Raw genomic sequence first — 19293 nt, forward strand, 5'->3', positions numbered from 1 at the left:
TCTCTATCTATCTCTATCTCTATCTCTATCTCTATCTCTATCTCTATCTCTATCTCTATCTCTCAAGCAGTGCCACTGATTCCGTAATGTAAATACACCCCGTGTGTTGCCCAGTGTGTCCTGAGCCCCCTTTTCTGCCTTTTTTCTTGACCCAGGTCCTTGGTTACTACAACAGGAGAGGGATCAACCCTGAAGCTTTTCTGAACGAAATCAAGTACATTGCGAGCGACCCTGACGACAAGCATTTCTTCAACGTCAGCGACGAAGCTGCCCTGAAAGACATCGTGGACGCTCTGGGAGAGAGGATTTTCAGCCTGGAAGGTCTCTTCTCCTTCCGCACAGCCCTCGCCCTTTCTTCCTCTTCTGCTCCCTGGATCGCTCTTCAAACACCTTTCTCCCATATACTGTATAGACTCGAGTATAAGCCTAGTTTTTCAGCCCCTTTTTTAAGACTGAAAAAGCCCCCCTCGGCTTATACTCAGGGGAGAGTCCTGTCTGGCTTATATTTGGGTCAGCTTATACTCGAGAATATATGGGACATTTATTATTTTTCTCTATTATTATTGGTATTATTACATTTATTATTTTCCTCTATTATTATTGGTATTATTACATTTATTATTTTTCTCTATTATTGCTGCTACTATTACATTTATTTTACTCTATTTTTATTATTATTGTTAATACATTTATTATTTCACTCTGATATTTCACTCTGATATTATTATTATTATTATTATTATTATTATTATTATTATTATTATTGCATTTATTATTTTACTCTATTTATTATTACAGTAGAGTCTCACTTATCCAAGCCTCGCTTATTCTGGATTATCCAAGCCATTTTTGCAGTCAATGTTTTCAATATATCGTGATATTTTGGTGCTAAATTCGTAAATACAGCAATTACAACATAACATTCCTGCATATTGAACTACTTTTTCTGTCAAATTTGTTGTATAACGTGATTCTTTGGTGCTTAATTTGTAAAATCATAACCTAATTGGATGTTTAATAGGCTTTTCCTTAATTCCTCCTTATTATCCAAGATATTCGCTGATCCAAGGTTCTGCCGGCCCGTTTAGCTTGGATAAGTGAAACTCTACTGTACTTGTATTATTTTCCTGTATTTATTATTATTATTATTATTATTATTATTATTATTATTATTATTATTACAGTAGAGTCTCACTTATCCAACACTCGCTTATCCAACGTTCTGGATTATCCAACGCATTTTTGTAGTCAATGTTTTCAATTTATCGTGATATTTTGGTGCTAAATTCGTAAATACAGTAATTACAACATAACATTCCTGCATATTGAACTACTTTTGCTGTCAAATTTGTTGTATAATGTGATATTTTGGTGCTTAATTTGTAAAAACATAACCTAATTTCATGTTTAATAGGCTTTTCCTTAATCTCTCCTTATTATCCAAGATATTCGCTTATCCAAACTTCTGCTGGCCCGTTTAGCTTGGATAATTGAGACTCTACTGTACTTGTATTATTTTCCTGTATTTATTATTATTATTATTACATGTATTATTTTACTCTATTACTATTAAAAGGATACATAAGCACATTGACATTGAAGAAGATGAGAATAATGATTTGATCAGAGTTGGAAAGTCTTATCTTAAATTTGAGCTTGATGTAAATATTCAAAAACATTTAACCTACTGATGCCTCTATTAACGTAATTTTTTGGTATCTATTTTTATTTCTGAAATTTACCACCCTCTGCTTATACGGGAGTCAATGTTTTCCCAGTTTTTTTCTGGTAAAATTAGTTGCCTCGGCTTATATTTGGTTCGGCTAATACTCAAGTATATATGGTAATTTTATTCGTATTTCGGCTTATACTTGAGTCAATCTTTTCCCAGGTTTTTTTGTGGTAAAATTAGGTGCCTCGGCTTATATTTGGGTCGGCTAATACTCAAGTATATATGGTAATTTTATTCGTATTTCGGCTTATACTTGAGTCAATCTTTTCCCAGGTTTTTTTGTGGTAAAATTAGGTGCCTCGGCTTATATTTGGGTCGGCTAATACTCAAGTATATACGGTAATTTTATTCGTATTTCGGCTTATACTTGAGTCAATCTTTTCCCAGGTTTTTTTGTGGTAAAATTAGGTGCCTCGGCTTATATTTGGGTCGGCTAATACTCAAGTATATATGGTAATTTTATTCGTATTTCGGCTTATACTTGAGTCAATCTTTTCCCAGGTTTTTTTGTGGTAAAATTAGGTGCCTCGGCTTATATTTGGGTCGGCTAATACTCAAGTATATATGGTAATTTTATTCGTATTTCGGCTTATACTTGAGTCAATCTTTTCCCAGGTTTTTTTGTGGTAAAATTAGGTGCCTCGGCTTATATTTGGGTCGGCTAATACTCAAGTATATACGGTAATTTTATTCGTATTTCGGCTTATACTTGAGTCAATCTTTTCCCAGGTTTTTTTGTGGTAAAATTAGGAGCCTCGGCTTATATTTGAGTATATACGGTAATTTTATTTTTCCTTTTTAGGAACCAACAAGAATGAAATCTCCTTCGGCCTGGAAATGTCCCAGACGGGATTTTCATCGCACATTGTGGAAGTGAGTGAATAATCGGGTTGTTTTCCCCCTTTGTCCCTCGGTGATTCATGCGTCCTGGGCATGTGGTTGATATTAAGGAGCCCAAGACGTCCCCGGTTTACGATGTCTCCATCCATCAAGAGGACCAAGTATGGAAGATGGAAATACCTGGATTATTTGCGTATCAGAAACTGGAGGACGTTCAAACCTCCGCTTCTAACTTTCTGATGCAATTTTGGAAATAAATATGGAAGCTCAAGTCCAGAAATCCCTAGAAGAGGCTTCTGTTTGGCTCTTTGGGGAAAGTGATACCCAAGGCACGCTGTTTTTGGAGAGCTTGTTGACTGGAAACGGAGATGAAGAATGTTCCTTGGCGCATCTCGGCAGGATTTGTTCTTGGCAAGGGCCTCTTTGTAGGCAAATACGGCTACGGACTTATGGGGCAAGACGGCCAAAGGGAAGAGGGTCACCATAAGGCCAAAGTCAGGGCTGAGGAGCAACTAAGCCGTTGTGTGGTCAAAGACTTTCATGGCCGGGATCACAGGGTTGCTGTGTGTTTTCCAGGCTGTGTGACCATGTTCCAGAAGCATTCTCTCCTAATGTTTCGCCCACATCTATGGATATACCTCACAATCTCTCAGGATGCCTGCCATAGATGTGGGCAAAACTTCCGGAGAGAATGCTTCTGGAACATGGCCAGACAGCCCGGAAAACACACAGCAACCCAACGAAGCCTTTGCCGAGGGAAGGGATTCCAAGTCAAGTCTGGTGAGGCACCTGTCGGGTTCTCTTCTCCCAGTTGTGCTGTGGGTCAGTCTTCCACCAGAAAAAGCACCAAGACACACGCTGGTAGATTCCAACAGGTTTTATTGTACAGAATACCAGAACCTTCTCTTTGGCCCATGTATATAGGGGCTCTCACAGACCAGAGGGTCATTGAGGTTTTATGGCTGGCCCGTTTTATGGCTGGCATCTGTTCTTTGTCAGCCGACCAGAGATGTCAAAGATTGGAGATCATGACAGCACCAAAGCTGCAAGGTTCAACCATTTCACACACAAAAACACCATCGGCTTGAAGACCACTGGCCACTCTTCTGTGCATTTTTGTGTGCGCGCACATTCCTATCTTCAGGCATCAAGAAAGGACACCTAAGCCCTACAGCTAGTCCCAATGAGAATAGACCCATTGAGTCAATGGAGTTTACTATCATTGCACCTAATTTCCTTCTTTCTCTTCTCCTTCCTTCCTCTTCCTCCTCCTGTCTTCCTCCTTTCCCCCTCTTCTTCCTCTTCCTCACAGGACGGGATCCTTCTGGGGGCGGTGGGGGCCTACGACTGGAACGGAGCCGTCCTGAAGGAGACCACCAGCGGCAAAGTGGTTCCGCACCGGGAGTCCTACCTCCAGGAGTTTCCGGAGGAGCTGAAGAACCACGGAGCCTACCTGGGTAAGAACAGCGCTTGGGAAAGTGGCAGAAGAACAAGAGGCATCTTTCTAGCTGGGGTGCATCTGCACCGGGGAATGCATGCAGCCCCACACCCTTTCACCACCACGGTTCAATGCAAAGGAAAAAATGGGAGTTGTTATTGGGTGCGGCACGAGCATTATTGGGGAAGGAGGACTCAAGATCTTACAAAATAATAGCTCCATAGCATTTGAAGTGGAGTCAAACCACATTAGTTCTATTGTGTAGATACAGTCAGGGCTGGCATTTAAAAAATATTATTATTATTAAAGGTAAAGGTTTCCCCCTGACATTAAGTCCAGTCGTGACCGACTCTGGGGGTTGGTGCTCATCTCCATTTCTAAGCCCAAGAGCCAGCGTTGTCCCCAGACACCTCCAAGGTCATGTGGCCAATGGCATGACTGCATGGAGCGCCGTCACCTTCCCACCAGAGCGGTACCTAATGATCTACTCACATTGGCATGTTTTCAAACTGCTAGGTTGGCAGAAGCTGGAGCTAACAGCTCATTCCGCTCCCGAGATTTGAACCTGGGACCTTTCGGTCTGCAAGTTCAGCAGCTCAGCGCATATTATTATTATTATTAATATTATAGCATGGGACCAAACATGTACCATCGGTAGATGTTTCTATCATAATAACACTATATAACACTATGTAATGGCTCTCCATGCAGTCATGCCTATGGCCACATGACCTTGGAGGTGTCTGCGGACAATGTGAGTAGATCAATAGGTACCACTCCGGCGGGAAGGTAATGGCGCTCCATGCAGTCATGCCAGTGGCCACATGACCTTGGAGGAGTCTACGGACAACGCCGGCTCTTTGGCTTAGAAATTGAGATGAGCACCAACCCCAGAGTCAGACACGACTGGACTTAACGTCAGGGGAAAACCTTTACCTTCACCTCGGCCCTTGGGAAGAGCCCGCTATTCAGAGTCGAAGCCCAGACACTTGGACCCAATGTGCACGTGTGAAATGTTGTTATGCACATATAAATTAAATACCTGTACATCTGAAAGATCCACGGTGGGAGAAAGAACTCTTTTCTAATTGAGCCAAGGGGGAATCCTTAGCTGCCCAGATTGAATAGCACTGAATAGCCTTGCAGCATCACAACCTGGCTGCCTCCTGCCAAGAGGAATCCTTTGTTGGCCAACTAGAATAGCACAGAGCAACCTTGCAGCATCGAAGCCTGGCTGCTTCCTACCTAGGGGAATCCTTTGTTGCCCAACTTGAATATGATTGAATAGCCTTGCAGCTTCAAAGCCTGGCTGCTTCCTAGCTAGGGGAATCCTTTGTTGCCCAGCTTGAATACGATTGAATAGCCTTGCAGCTTCAAAGCCTGGCTGCTTCCTAGCTAGGGGAATCCTTTGTTGCCCAGCTTGAATACGATTGAATAGCCTTGCAGCTTCAAAGCCTGGCTGTTTCCTAGCTAAGGGAATCCTTTGTTGCCCAGCTTGAATACGATTGAATAGCCTTGCAGCTTCAAAGCCTGGCTGCTTCCTAGCTAAGGGAATCCTTTGTTGCCCAGCTTGAATATGATTGAATAGCCTTGCAGCTTCAAAGCCTGGCTGTTTCCTAGCTAGGGGAATCCTTTGTTGCCCAGCTTGAATACCATTGAATAGCCTTGCAGCTATGCGTGGCAGGGCCCAGCTAGTGTTTGTGTGTGTATACATGTACATATTTATACATAAAATAATAATAATAATAATATCTCTAATATAATAATATAATTACAATCTGCCAATAGCAAAAGGCCACCCGACTGGGATCTGCACGCTTCATCCGAAAATACATCACACAGTCCTAGACACTTGGGAAGTGTTCGACTTGTGATTTTGTGATATGAAATCCAGCATATCTATCTTGTTTGCTGTGGCATACAATGTCTCTAATATATATAGCAAAATTTGAAAAAAAATCTATTCCTGGTTTGAAAGTGTTATTTCCTGATCCATTGTGGGGTCCTTACTTTGAAAGTCGTTGCTCTACTCCAGAAACTTCGTTTCTGTGGCTGCCACAAACTAGGTTGAATTGCTTGTGACTTTCTGATGAGAGATTCATTGGAAAACTAGAGCAAAATGTGCTATAGCAGGATGTCCCTCCTGCAGAAACAAAGTTTTGACAGTTTAATGAACTTTCCCCATGTTCTTAGGAAATGATGTTTATAACCCAGGAACAGAAACTGCGTTGCCTATTGTTCTGATCTGTGGCATGCCTCTGTGAGTGCTGTGTGTCTTTGTGCGATGCAGGTTACACAGTCACGTCGGTGGTCTCGAAAGCGCTGGGCAGGGTCTACGTGGCGGGGGCTCCCCGCTTCAACCACACGGGGAAAGTGATCCTCTTCACGATGCACGTCGACCGGAACCTCACCATCCACCAGGCGCTGAAAGGGGAGCAGGTAATGAAGGGACCACAAGCCAAGAAATACTAAACTTTTGCCTCCGTGGCTTTGTCTTTGCATATGCCCCTCCCTTCCTAGGAGCTGGTGCCTTTTGTTAATGTGGGATTTGTGTATTGATAGTGTTTAAATGCAATTTGTGCCATGCTTGTATTGCAACTGATTGCATCATCCAGAATATACCATAGTGTGGAAAGAGTTAATTGCCAAGAAGCTATGATGACCTTGATGTGTGGCTGGAACTAGGGAGTATCCAGACACAAGTGTTTTTGCATAATGATTGCATCAGTTCAGTTCTGTTGAGTTCTGTCTGCCTAGAGTTAGAGTCAAGTTCTGTTGGAGAACAGAGCAGTCCTGTGTTCATCTGTCGTCTGCAAGTCTGTCTGTGTTGATTATTGCTGCATACAGTTAAACTTTGTAAATAGTTTTACCAACGTCTCCGAGTGTCTCTTCGTTCTGCGTTCCACGGCTTCCATCCAACTACTGCTGCGCTGCAAATACTCTGACAATTTGTGCCATGCTTGTATTGCAACTGATTGCATCATCCAGAATGTACCATAATGTGGAAAGAGTTAATTGCCAAGAAGCTATGATGACCTTGATGTGTGGCTGGAACTAGGGAGTATCCAGACACAAGTGTTTGTGCATAACGATTGCATCAGTTCAGTTCTGTTCAGTTGTACCATAGCGTGGAAAGAGTTAATTGCCAAGAAGCCATGATGACCTTGGTGCATGGCTGGAACTAGGGAGTATCCAGACACAAGTGTTTTTGCATAATGATTGCATCAGTTCAGTTCTGTTGAGTTCTGTCTGCCTAGAGTTCGAGTCAAGTTCTGTTGGAGAACAGAGCAGTCCCGTGTTCATCTGTCGTCTGCAAGTCTGTCTGTGTTGATTATTGCTGCATACAGTTAAACTTTGTAAATAGTTTTACCAACGTCTCCGAGTGTCTCTTCGTTCTGCGCTCCACTGCTTCCATCCAACTACTGCTCCCGCTGCAAATACTCTGACAATTTGGACGCAGTGTGATTCCAGGTGTGGTCTGATGCTGGCAATTAGATGAACATATATAAAGCACAGATGTACCATTTGTATCCTTTTATGCATTCTATTTCATGGACTCCCTCTTGTCACTCCAGGAGAACTAAATAAAGACCTGTACCTTGTCTTTCACTTGATGCAAATAGGACTGAATCCTATCACATATAATCCTATCACAATCCTTAATCTTCCAGAATCAAAGTGATTAATCTGCATATTTTGTTTTTCCAGGAAAGCCGTCTAGACGAAGCGATGATAGATTGCTTCCGTTCTGAAATGCCTCCCGTTCCCGGCATTATCCTTCCAAATGCCTTTAATGTCTTGGAATTATGTTAAGCGATCGAAGCCACAATGATCCTCAGTTCATTCCACACATTTTTCTCTATCTTTTTTCTCTCTTTCAGATCGGTGCCTATTATGGAAGCGAAATCAATTCTGTGGATGTGAATGGGGACGGGGTCACCGATATTTTGTTGGTCGGAGCCCCAATGTACTTCAGCGAAGGAAGAGAGAAAGGGAAGGTCTATGTCTATTCCCTCAAAGAGGTACTTTAGCCGGGAGATTTGTGCCATATATATATATATTGTAAATATGTTATTATGTCTAAGGCTCTTTCAGGCAGGGGGAATCTTTTTATCCCACCGCTCCCACCAATTTGTGAAGAATCTTAATTACGAGGAGCTGCCACCAATTTGTAATGGAGCTAATTATGACTGCCACCAATTTGAAAAGAGGGAACCACCAATTGAAATGATCTAGCCACCAAAGACTCAGGGAGGAGACCTTTTACTTTTTATTCCTTTCTTCTTCTTATCCACTTAAGATGGTAGCATATTTGGTTCAGAATATATATATATATATGACAGAGGCTTCGATGTTGGAAAAACAATAACAAGTTTATTCAGGCACAAAGCTTAGTGGTTACAATGATGTTTCTCACGAAGAGGTATTCTTAATAACAGTTACAATTCCAGAATAAGATGAATCAACTCTCTAAAATATTACTTCTTTTACTTAAGGAAACGCTATTCCTCAGCCACGTTTATACCACAGTCACCCCTGTGATATGCTATCACAGATTCTCTGTTCCTTACTAGGACACAGATTATATCAATTAAGTCACCAAACTTATTTTAAACTGACTCAAAACGACCAATTGAGTCTCCCTGATCCTCTTAACCTAGGATCAGTCTTCCCTGTGCCTCATCAGAGCACAGACTGGCTCTCTTTTTTAAACTGTACTCTTCCTCAGCCAAAGGGCAGTTGGCTCCGCCCCCTTCTCCATGGCAACCAGCCTTTGAGTGCTGAGAGGCAGCAACTGCAATACTTACCCTTATAAAACACAAATACACAATTAAACATAACATCTGTATACCAAAATTTTGTACTTCATTACATATATATATACACACATACATACTCTAGTTTGGGTACCCGGCGTTGCCCAGGTTATATGAAAAAGTCAATTTTAATTGTACTAAATGCATAAGGTTGTGGGTGAACTACAACTCACATCATGCCAGGTTAACCCCGAGAAACTCGATCAGTACTTAAAGTTTGTTATGTTGAGCAAGTTTCCTCTAGATGTATCATTGGTGGGGTTCAGTGTGCTCTCTGGCTGTAGGGTGAACTACAACTCCCACCATGGTGAGTCAGTCCCCTCAAGCCCCTCCAGTAAGTTGAGTTAGTCCTGGGGGTTCTGTGTCCCAAGCTTGGTCCAGGTCTATCATCGGCAGAGGTCACAGTTCCCCTGGTTGTAATGTGCACCTCAATTTTGGCACAATCATTTAGGCAAAAAAAGGTGTGGCTTAGACTTATGTAAATATATGGTAGTTTTAGTCTTCTTACTAAGATAGAAGCTTGAATAAGGCTACGGTAACTAGGCTTTGGCATTTTGGAGAATATGCTCAGCATGATAACTATGGTCCTTGCCGTCTGCTGAGCATGAGAATGATGACCTTCTTCTCAACCTTTGGCAACTCTGATGGCACGACTGGGGTGACTTACCTGAAGTGGGGACAAAGTTAGTAGACATGGGCGAAATGTCAGTATTTTAAAAACTCTAAAATCAGGACAGTAAATAAAGAACACCACTCAGAAAACAGAGAAATTCCAGACAGGAAACAATCAGGGCCAGCTAACACCTCCCAACAAAGGATTACCCCAGGCAGAAGGCGGCCAGGCTTTGAAGCTGCAAGGCTAGTTAATGCTAACCAAGGTGGCCAATTGCAACATTCACACCTGCCTCAGACAAGAGTTCTTTTTCCCACCCTGAACATTCCACATACAGTAGAGTCTCACTTATCCAACATTCGCTTATCCAATGTTCTGGATTATCCAACGTGGTCTGCCTTTTGGTATTCAATGTTTTTGTACTCAATGTTTTCAATACATTGTGATGTTTTGGTACTAAATTCGTAAATACAGCTATTACTACGTAATGACTTTTTCTGTCAAATTTGTTGTTAAACATGATGTTAAACATGGTGCTTAATTTGTAAAATCATAACCTAATTTGATGTTTAATAGGCTTTTCCTTAATCCCACCTTATTATCCAACATATCCAACGTTTTGCTGGCCCATTTATGTTGTATAATTGAGACTCTACTGCGCCCTTCCAGGCTCCGCCGGCCAAGTCGAACACTTCCCAAGTGTCTAGGGCTGTGTGATGTATTTTCGGATGATGCGTGCAGATCCCAGTAGGGTGGCCTTTTGCAGTTGGCAGAATATGTAAAGCAAAGTGAAGAACCTACTTTGATTGAAGTCAAAAATCAGAAACTCCTCAAAACACAGCAGACAAAGAATCAGTACAAGAAAACCGCACTACAAACTAGAGCTGACAGCTGGCACAACAAATCATCATTATTATTATTATTATTATTGACACAACGACGTTGTATGACACAGCAAAGAAGATAGTTATGCTGGATTTTGTTTCACAAAATCACAAGTCGAACACTTCCCAAGTGTCTAGGACTGTGTGATGTATTTTCGGATGATGCGCGCAGATCCCAGTCGGGTGGCCTTTTGCAGTTGGCAGATCGTGATTTTGTCAATGTCTATTGTTTCCAAATGCCGGCTGAGATCTTTTGGCACGGCACCCAGTGTGCCCATCACCACCGGGACCACCTGCACTGGTTTCTGCCAGAGTCTTTGCAGTTCAATCTTGAGGTCCTGATAGCAGCTGAGTTTTTCCTGTTGTTTTTCGTCAATGCAACTGTCACCTGGGATGGCAACATCAATGATCCAAACCTTTTTCTTTTCCACAACTGTGATGTCTGGTGTGTTGTGTTCCAGAACTTTGTCAGTCTGGATTCGGAAGTCCTACATTATTATTATTATTATTATTATTATTATTATTATTATTATTATTATTATTATTATATACAGCTTTCCTTTCTCAAAAGAGACTCAAAGCTGCTATAAACGGTTGGTTTTTGGCGAACTGGCAGCCTATGTGTGTTTCCCATAGTTTTGTTGACATGTGTGCCTACTTTCTCTCCTTTCTCCAAGGACCGATTTGTCTCCAGCGGGTCATTAATGGACTTGCCAGGCTACCAGAACTCCCGCTTTGGCTCCTGCATCGCCTCCGTCTCGGACCTGAACCAGGACTCTTTCAACGACGTTGTTGTCGGGGCTCCGCTGGAAGACGACCATCAGGGAGCCATCTATGTCTTCCACGGCTATCAAGAAAACCTCCTCCGGAAATACAAGCAGGTAGAGGCCGTCCTAGGCTATTATTGTCAGAACGAATATTTGTGTGTGTGTGTGTGTGTGTGTGTGTGTCAGGAGCAACTTGAGAAACTGCAATAATTGGCTGTCTGCAAGGACGTTGCCCGGGGGACGCTCGGATGTTTGATGTTTTACCATCCTTCTGTCATGTCCTTGCATGGGGAGCTGGAGCTGACAGAGGGAGCTCACCCGCTCTCCCTGGATTCGAACTGACAACCTGTCAGTCAGCGGTCCTGCCGGCACAAAGGTTTAACCCATTGCACCACCGGGGGCTCCAGAATGAACACTGGACAAATAGAAATAAATTAAGTGGTGAAAATGGTCGTATTGGGACAAAATAATACTATGGAATACTAGGATTAGTAGCTTGGGGAGGTACCAAGACCCTTACGCTGAAAAGGTTAAAGACCTTGTAGAACTATAACTCAAGGATAGCAGGGTATTAATAATAATAGTAATAATCATAATAATACACAATACTGGCACATTGGGTGCCATGCCAAAAGACCTCAGCCGGCATTTGGAAAAATAGACATTGACAAAATTACGATCTGCCAACTGCAAAAGGCCACCCGACTGGGATCTGCATGCATCATCCGAAAATACATCACACAGTCCTAGACACTTGGGAAGTGTTCGACTTGTGATTTTGTGATACGAAATCCAGCCTATCTATCTTGTTTGCTGTGTCACAATAATAATAATAATAATAATAATAATAATAATAATAATAATAATAATAATAATAATAAATCACACGGTCCTAGACACTTGGAAAGTGTCCGACTTGTGATTTTGTGATACGAAACCCAGCATATCTATCTTGTTTGCTCTGTCACAATAATAATAATAATAATAATAATAATAATAATAATAATAATACACAATAATAATAATACACAATAATAATAATAATAATAATAATAATAATAATAATTAATATTTCATCCGAAAATACATCACACAGTCCTAGACACTTGGGAAGTGTTCGCCTTGTGATTTTGTGATACGAAATCCAGCATATCTATCTTGTTTGCTGTGTCATAATAATAATAATAAATAATAATAATAATAATAATAGTTTGGTGGACTCCATGGTAGCAAAAACTTAAGACCCTGTCAAACTTCAGATTCCATAGCAATGACCCATGGTAGCTAAAGGGGTGCCAAACTGCATTAATTTTACAGTGAAGATGCACCCTTTGGCTCCATTCAGCTGGAAACCAAAGTAAATGCTGGAAATGTAGGTACAGTAGTACCAGTCCAAAAGTTGGGTTGTATGTTGAGTCTTTGGCTTGCTGTTTAAAATCCCTCTGTAATATATTGCATGCGGATACCGTATATTGCGTGGGCCCAGCCCAACCCCATCCAAAGCTTGTCCAACCTCAAATCTGACAACATCACTTTGATTTTCATGTGTCCTTTGGATATATTATGCACCCCTGGGCACACATACCATCGCATTTGTATAGCTCTGTTTTGTTTTTGTTTTTCTAAAATGTTTATTGTGCTGCAATGTTTCAGAGGATCCCGGCGGCCGAGCTCTCTCCGGGCCTGATGTATTTCGGGTGCAGCATCCACGGGAATCTGGACCTGAACGAAGACGGGCTCGTCGACCTGGCTGTCGGCTCCCTCGGAAGCGCCGTGTTGCTTTGGTGCGTCCTGGTCGGTAGAGCATGGTTCTCTGATGTCCGTTGGGTGTGGATTTGTTGTCATGTTGTCTTCTGGGCCCTTGAAATCCTAGGATCTGTAGCCTGAGGTTCTCAAGCGATGGCTGTCCATGTGTCCAGAGGGTGAAGGTCACAGGGGCCGGGTTGTGGCGCAGGCTGTTGAGCAGCTGCAATAAATCACTCTGACCATGGGGTCATGAGTTCGAGGGGGAGTGAGCATCCGTCAATTAAAAATAAGAAATAGCCCCTGCTCGTTGCTGACCTAGCAACCCGAAAGATAGTTGCATCTATCAAGTAGGAAATTAAGGTACCACTTATAAAGTGGGGAGGCTAATTTAACTAATTTACGACGTTGGAATGAGGAAGTGCCGTCAGAGTGGATGATGAAGCAGCTGCTCCCCCCTGTGGCCAGAATCGAACATCCCCTCAGGAGAGGGTTAAATTGCCTCTGTGTCTGTCTCTGTCTCAGTTCTATGTATATATGGGCATTGAATGTTTGCCCTATATGTATATAATGTGATCTGCCCTGAGTCCCCTTCGGGGTGAGAAAGAAGGGCGGGATATAAATACTGTAAATAAATAAATAAATAAATAATCAAGAAACCCTGGGTGGCGGAGAAGGATTTGGGGACTTGCGCTAAGGAGACGTTGTCTCTTTGTCTCCAGGTCTCGCAGCGTCGTCCGGGTCAACGCCAGCCTCCGCTTTGAGCCCTTCAAGATCAACGTCTTCAACAAGGACTGCTTCCGGAACGGAAAAGAGGCCACTTGCCTCTCGGCCTTCCTGTGCTTCACGGCCGTCTTCCTCTCGGCTCACTTCCAGGCAGCCAGCGTCGGTAAGGAGCCCTCCATTCTGCAAATCCAAATGTTCAAGGATGCAAACGTTACTTCATTTACACCAGGCGTGGGCTAACTTTGGTCTTCATTCCAAGTGTTTTGGACTCCAACTCCCACCATTCCTAACAGCCTCAGACCCTTTAATTTTTCCCCTCGGGCCCAACCAAGAACTCATGAAGTCATCTCTTTGACACCTGGGCCAACTATGGTCCTCCCTCCAAGTGTTTTTATTTATTTATTTATTTACTTATAGTACAGTAGAGTCTCACTTATCCAAGCTAAACGGGCCGGCAGAAGCTTGGAGAAGTGAATATCTTGGATAATAAGGAGGGATTAAGGAAAAGCCTATTAAACATCAAATTAAGTTATGATTTTACAAAAAAAAATTTGCATATAGTTTTTATTACAAGATTTTATACACAGTAATTTTTTAAAAAAGAAAGAAAAATGGGAGGTAAAGAAAGAAAGAGAAAAAAAATGATGATCTTGGATAATAAGGAGGGATTAAGGGAAAGCCTATTAAACATCAAATTAAGTTATGATTTTACAAATTAAGCACCAAAACATCATGTTATACAATAAATTTGACAGAAAAAGTAGTTCAGTACGCAGTACTGTTATGTTGTAATTACTGTATTTACCAATTTAGCACCAAAGTATCACGATACATTGAAAACATTGACTACAAAAATGGCTTGGATAATCCAAAGGCTTGGATAAGCGAGCCTTGAATAAGTGAGACTCTACTGTATTTATATTCCGCCCTTCCTTCTCACCCCGAAGGGGACTCAGGGCGGATCACATTATATACATATAGCGCAAACATTCAATGCCCATATACACATAGAACCGAGACAGAGACAGACGCAGAGGCAATTTAACTTTCTCCTGAGGGGATGTTTGATTCTGGCCACAGGGGGGAGCAGCTGCTTCATTGTCCACTGTGACGGCACTTCCTCATTCCAACATCATAAATTAGTTAAATTTGAGAATTGTTGTATGTATTCCAGGCTGTATCCATTTAAGAGATGATACAATCCACTTAGAGATGATACAATCCATTTAAGAGATGATACAATCCATTTAGGAGATGATACAATCCATTTAAGAGATGATACAATTCACCGAGAGATGATACAATCCATTTAAAAGATGATACAATCCATTTAAGAGATGATACAATCCATTTAGGAGATGATACAATCCATTCAAGAGATGATACAATCCATTTCGGAGATGATACAATCCATTTAAGAGATGATACAATTCACCGAGAGATGATACAATCCATTTCAGAAATGATACAATCCATTTAGGAGATGATACAATCCATTTAAGAGATGATACAATCCATTTAGGAGATGATACAATCCATTTAGGAGATGATACAATCCATTCAAGAGATGATACAATCCATTTAAGAGATGATACAATCCATTTAAGAGATGATACAATCCATTCAAGAGATGATACAATCCATTCAAGAGATGATACAATCCATTCAAGAGATGATACAATCCATTCAAGAGATGATACAATCCATTCAAGAGATGATACAATCCATTCAAGAGATGATACAATCCATTCAAGAGATTATACAATCCATTTAAAAGATGATACAATCCATTCAAGAGATGATACAATCCATTCAAGAGATGATACAATCCATTCAAGAGATGATACAATCCATTCAAGAGATGATACAATCCATTCAAGAGATGATACAATCCATTAAAGAGATGATACAATCCATTTAGGAGATGATACAATCCATTCAAGAGATGATACAATCCATTTAAGAGATGATACAATCCATTCAAGAGATGATACAATCCATTCAAGAGATGATACAATCCATTTAAAAGATGATACAATCCATTTAAAAGATGATACAATCCATTCAAGAGATGATACAATCCATTCAAGAGATGATACAATCCATTCAAGAGATTATACAATCCATTTAAAAGATGATACAATCCATTTAAAAGATGATACAATCCATTCAAGAGATGATACAATCCATTCAAGAGATGATACAATCCATTCAAGAGATTATACAATCCATTTAAAAGATGATACAATCCATTCAAGAGATGATACAATCCATTCAAGAGATGATACAATCCATTCAAGAGATGATACAATCCATTTAAAAGATGATACAATCCATTCAAGAGATGATACAATCAATTCAAGAGATGATACAATCAATTCAAGAGATGATACAATCAATTCAAGAGATGATACAATCCATTCAAGAGATTATACAATCCATTCAAGAGATTATACAATCCATTCAAGAGATGATACAATCCATTCAAGAGATGATACAATCCATTTAAGAGATGATACAATCCATTCAAGAGATGATACAATCCATTCAAGAGATGATACAATCCATTCAAGAGATGATACATTCCATTCAAGAAATGATACAATCCATTTAAAAGATGATACAATCCATTCAAGAGATGATACAATCCATTTAAGAGATGATACAATCCATTCAAGAGATGATACAATCCATTCAAGAGATGATACAATCCATTCAAGAGATGATACAATCCATTCAAGAGATGATACAATCCATTTAAAAGATGATACAATCCATTCAAGAGATGATACAATCCATTAAAGAGATGATACAATCCATTCAAGAGATGATACAATCCATTCAAGAGATGATACAATCCATTTAAAAGATGATACAATCCATTCAAGAGATGATACAATCCATTCAAGAGATGATACAATCCATTCAAGAGATGATACAATCCATTCAAGAGATGATACAATCCATTCAAGAGATGATACAATCCATTCAAGAGATGATACAATCCATTCAAGAGATGATACAATCCATTCAAGAGATGATACAATCCATTTAAAAGATGATACAATCCATTCAAGAGATGATACAATCCATTCAAGAGATGATACAATCCATTCAAGAGATGATACAATCCATTCAAGAGATGATACAATCCATTTAAAAGATGATACAATCCATTTAAAAGATGATACAATCCATTCAAAAGATGATACAATCCATTCAAGAGATGATACAATCCATTCAAGAGATGATACAATCCATTCAAGAGATGATACAATCCATTCAAGAGATGATACAATCCATTCAAGAGATGATACAATCCATTCAAGAGATGATACAATCCATTCAAGAGATGATACAATCCATTCAAGAGATGATACAATCCATTTAAAAGATGATACAATCCATTCAAGAGATGATACAATCAATTCAAGAGATGATACAATCAATTCAAGAGATGATACAATCAATTCAAGAGATGATACAATCCATTCAAGAGATTATACAATCCATTCAAGAGATTATACAATCCATTCAAGAGATGATACAATCCATTCAAGAGATGATACAATCCATTCAAGAGATGATACATTCCATTCAAGAAATGATACAATCCATTTAAAAGATGATACAATCCATTCAAGAGATGATACAATCCATTTAAGAGATGATACAATCCATTCAAGAGATGATACAATCCATTCAAGAGATGATACAATCCATTCAAGAGATGATACAATCCATTCAAGAGATGATACAATCCATTTAAAAGATGATACAATCCATTCAAGAGATGATACAATCCATTCAAGAGATGATACAATCCATTCAAGAGATGATACAATCCATTCAAGAGATGATACAATCCATTTAAAAGATGATACAATCCATTCAAGAGATGATACAATCCATTCAAGAGATGATACAATCCATTTAAAAGATGATACAATCCATTCAAGAGATGATACAATCAATTCAAGAGATGATACAATCAATTCAAGAGATGATACAATCCATTCAAGAGATGATACAATCCATTCAAGAGATTATACAATCCATTCAAGAGATTATACAATCCATTCAAGAGATGATACAATCCATTCAAGAGATGATACAATCCATTTAAGAGATGATACAATCCATTCAAGAGATGATACAATCCATTCAAGAGATGATACAATCCATTCAAGAGATGATACATTCCATTCAAGAAATGATACAATCCATTTAAAAGATGATACAATCCATTCAAGAGATGATACAATCCATTTAAGAGATGATACAATCCATTCAAGAGATGATACAATCCATTCAAGAGATGATACAATCCATTCAAGAGATGATACAATCCATTCAAGAGATGATACAATCCATTTAAAAGATGATACAATCCATTCAAGAGATGATACAATCCATTAAAGAGATGATACAATCCATTCAAGAGATGATACAATCCATTCAAGAGATGATACAATCCATTCAAGAGATGATACAATCCATTCAAGAGATGATACAATCCATTTAAGAGATGATACAATCCATTCAAGAGATGATACAATCCATTCAAGAGATGATACAATCCATTCAAGAGATGATACAATCCATTCAAGAGATGATACAATCCATTCAAGAGATGATACAATCCATTCAAGAGATGATACAATCCATTCAAGAGATGATACAATCCATTCAAGAGATGATACAATCCATTCAAGAGATGATACAATCCATTCAAGAGATGATACAATCCATTTAAAAGATGATACAATCCATTTAAAAGATGATACAATCCATTCAAAAGATGATACAATCCATTCAAGAGATGATACAATCCATTCAAGAGATGATACAATCAATTCAAGAGATGATACAATCCATTCAAGAGATGATACAATCCATTCAAGAGATGATACAATCCATTCAAGAGATGATACAATCCATTCAAGAGATGATACAATCCATTCAAGAGATGATACAATCCATTCAAGAGATGATACAATCCATTCAAGAGATGATACAATCCATTTAAAAGATGATACAATCCATTTAAAAGATGATACAATCCATTCAAGAGATGATAGAATCCATTCAAGAGATGATACAATCCATTCAAGAGATGATAGAATCCATTCAAGAGATGATACAATCCATTCAAGAGATGATACAATCCATTCAAGAAATGATACAATCCATTCAAGAGATGATACAATCCATTCAAGAGATGATACAATCCATTCAAGAGATGATACAATCCATTCAAGAGATGATACAATCCATTCAAGAGATGATACAATCCATTCAAGAGATGATACAATCCATTCAAGAGATGATACAATCCATTCAAGAGATGATACAATCCATTCAAGAGATGATACAATCCATTTAAAAGATGATACAATCCATTCAAGAGATGATACAATCCATTAAAGAGATGATACAATCCATTCAAGAGATGATACAATCCATTTAAGAGATGATACAATCCATTCAAGAGATGATACAATCCATTCAAGAGATGATACAATCCATTCAAGAGATGATACAATCCATTCAAGAGATGATACAATCCATTCAAGAGATGATACAATCCATTTAAAAGATGATACAATCCATTCAAGAGATGATAGAATCCATTCAAGAGATGATACAATCAATTCAAGAGATGATACAATCCATTCAAGAGATGATACAATCCATTTCAGAGATGATACAATCCATTTCAGAGATGATACA

General features: G+C 39.5%; 1 protein-coding gene across 1 annotated transcript in view; it reads left to right on the top strand.

The window, feature by feature from the left end:
• The window catches only part of itga11 (integrin subunit alpha 11), a 98229-nt gene that overhangs the window by 49697 nt on the left and 29239 nt on the right, over window positions 1-19293 (top strand). The window contains exons 9-16 of the mRNA XM_062963156.1: window positions 156-321; window positions 2535-2605; window positions 3885-4029; window positions 6301-6449; window positions 7892-8032; window positions 11002-11205; window positions 12745-12875; window positions 13557-13723. Of these exons, the coding sequence (XP_062819226.1) occupies window positions 156-321; window positions 2535-2605; window positions 3885-4029; window positions 6301-6449; window positions 7892-8032; window positions 11002-11205; window positions 12745-12875; window positions 13557-13723 (1174 nt within the window). The remainder of the gene's footprint in view (window positions 1-155; window positions 322-2534; window positions 2606-3884; window positions 4030-6300; window positions 6450-7891; window positions 8033-11001; window positions 11206-12744; window positions 12876-13556; window positions 13724-19293) is intronic.

This window comes from Anolis carolinensis, unplaced genomic scaffold, assembly GCF_035594765.1.
Source record: "Anolis carolinensis isolate JA03-04 unplaced genomic scaffold, rAnoCar3.1.pri scaffold_11, whole genome shotgun sequence".
NCBI classification, from domain to species: Eukaryota; Metazoa; Chordata; class Lepidosauria; order Squamata; family Dactyloidae; genus Anolis; species Anolis carolinensis.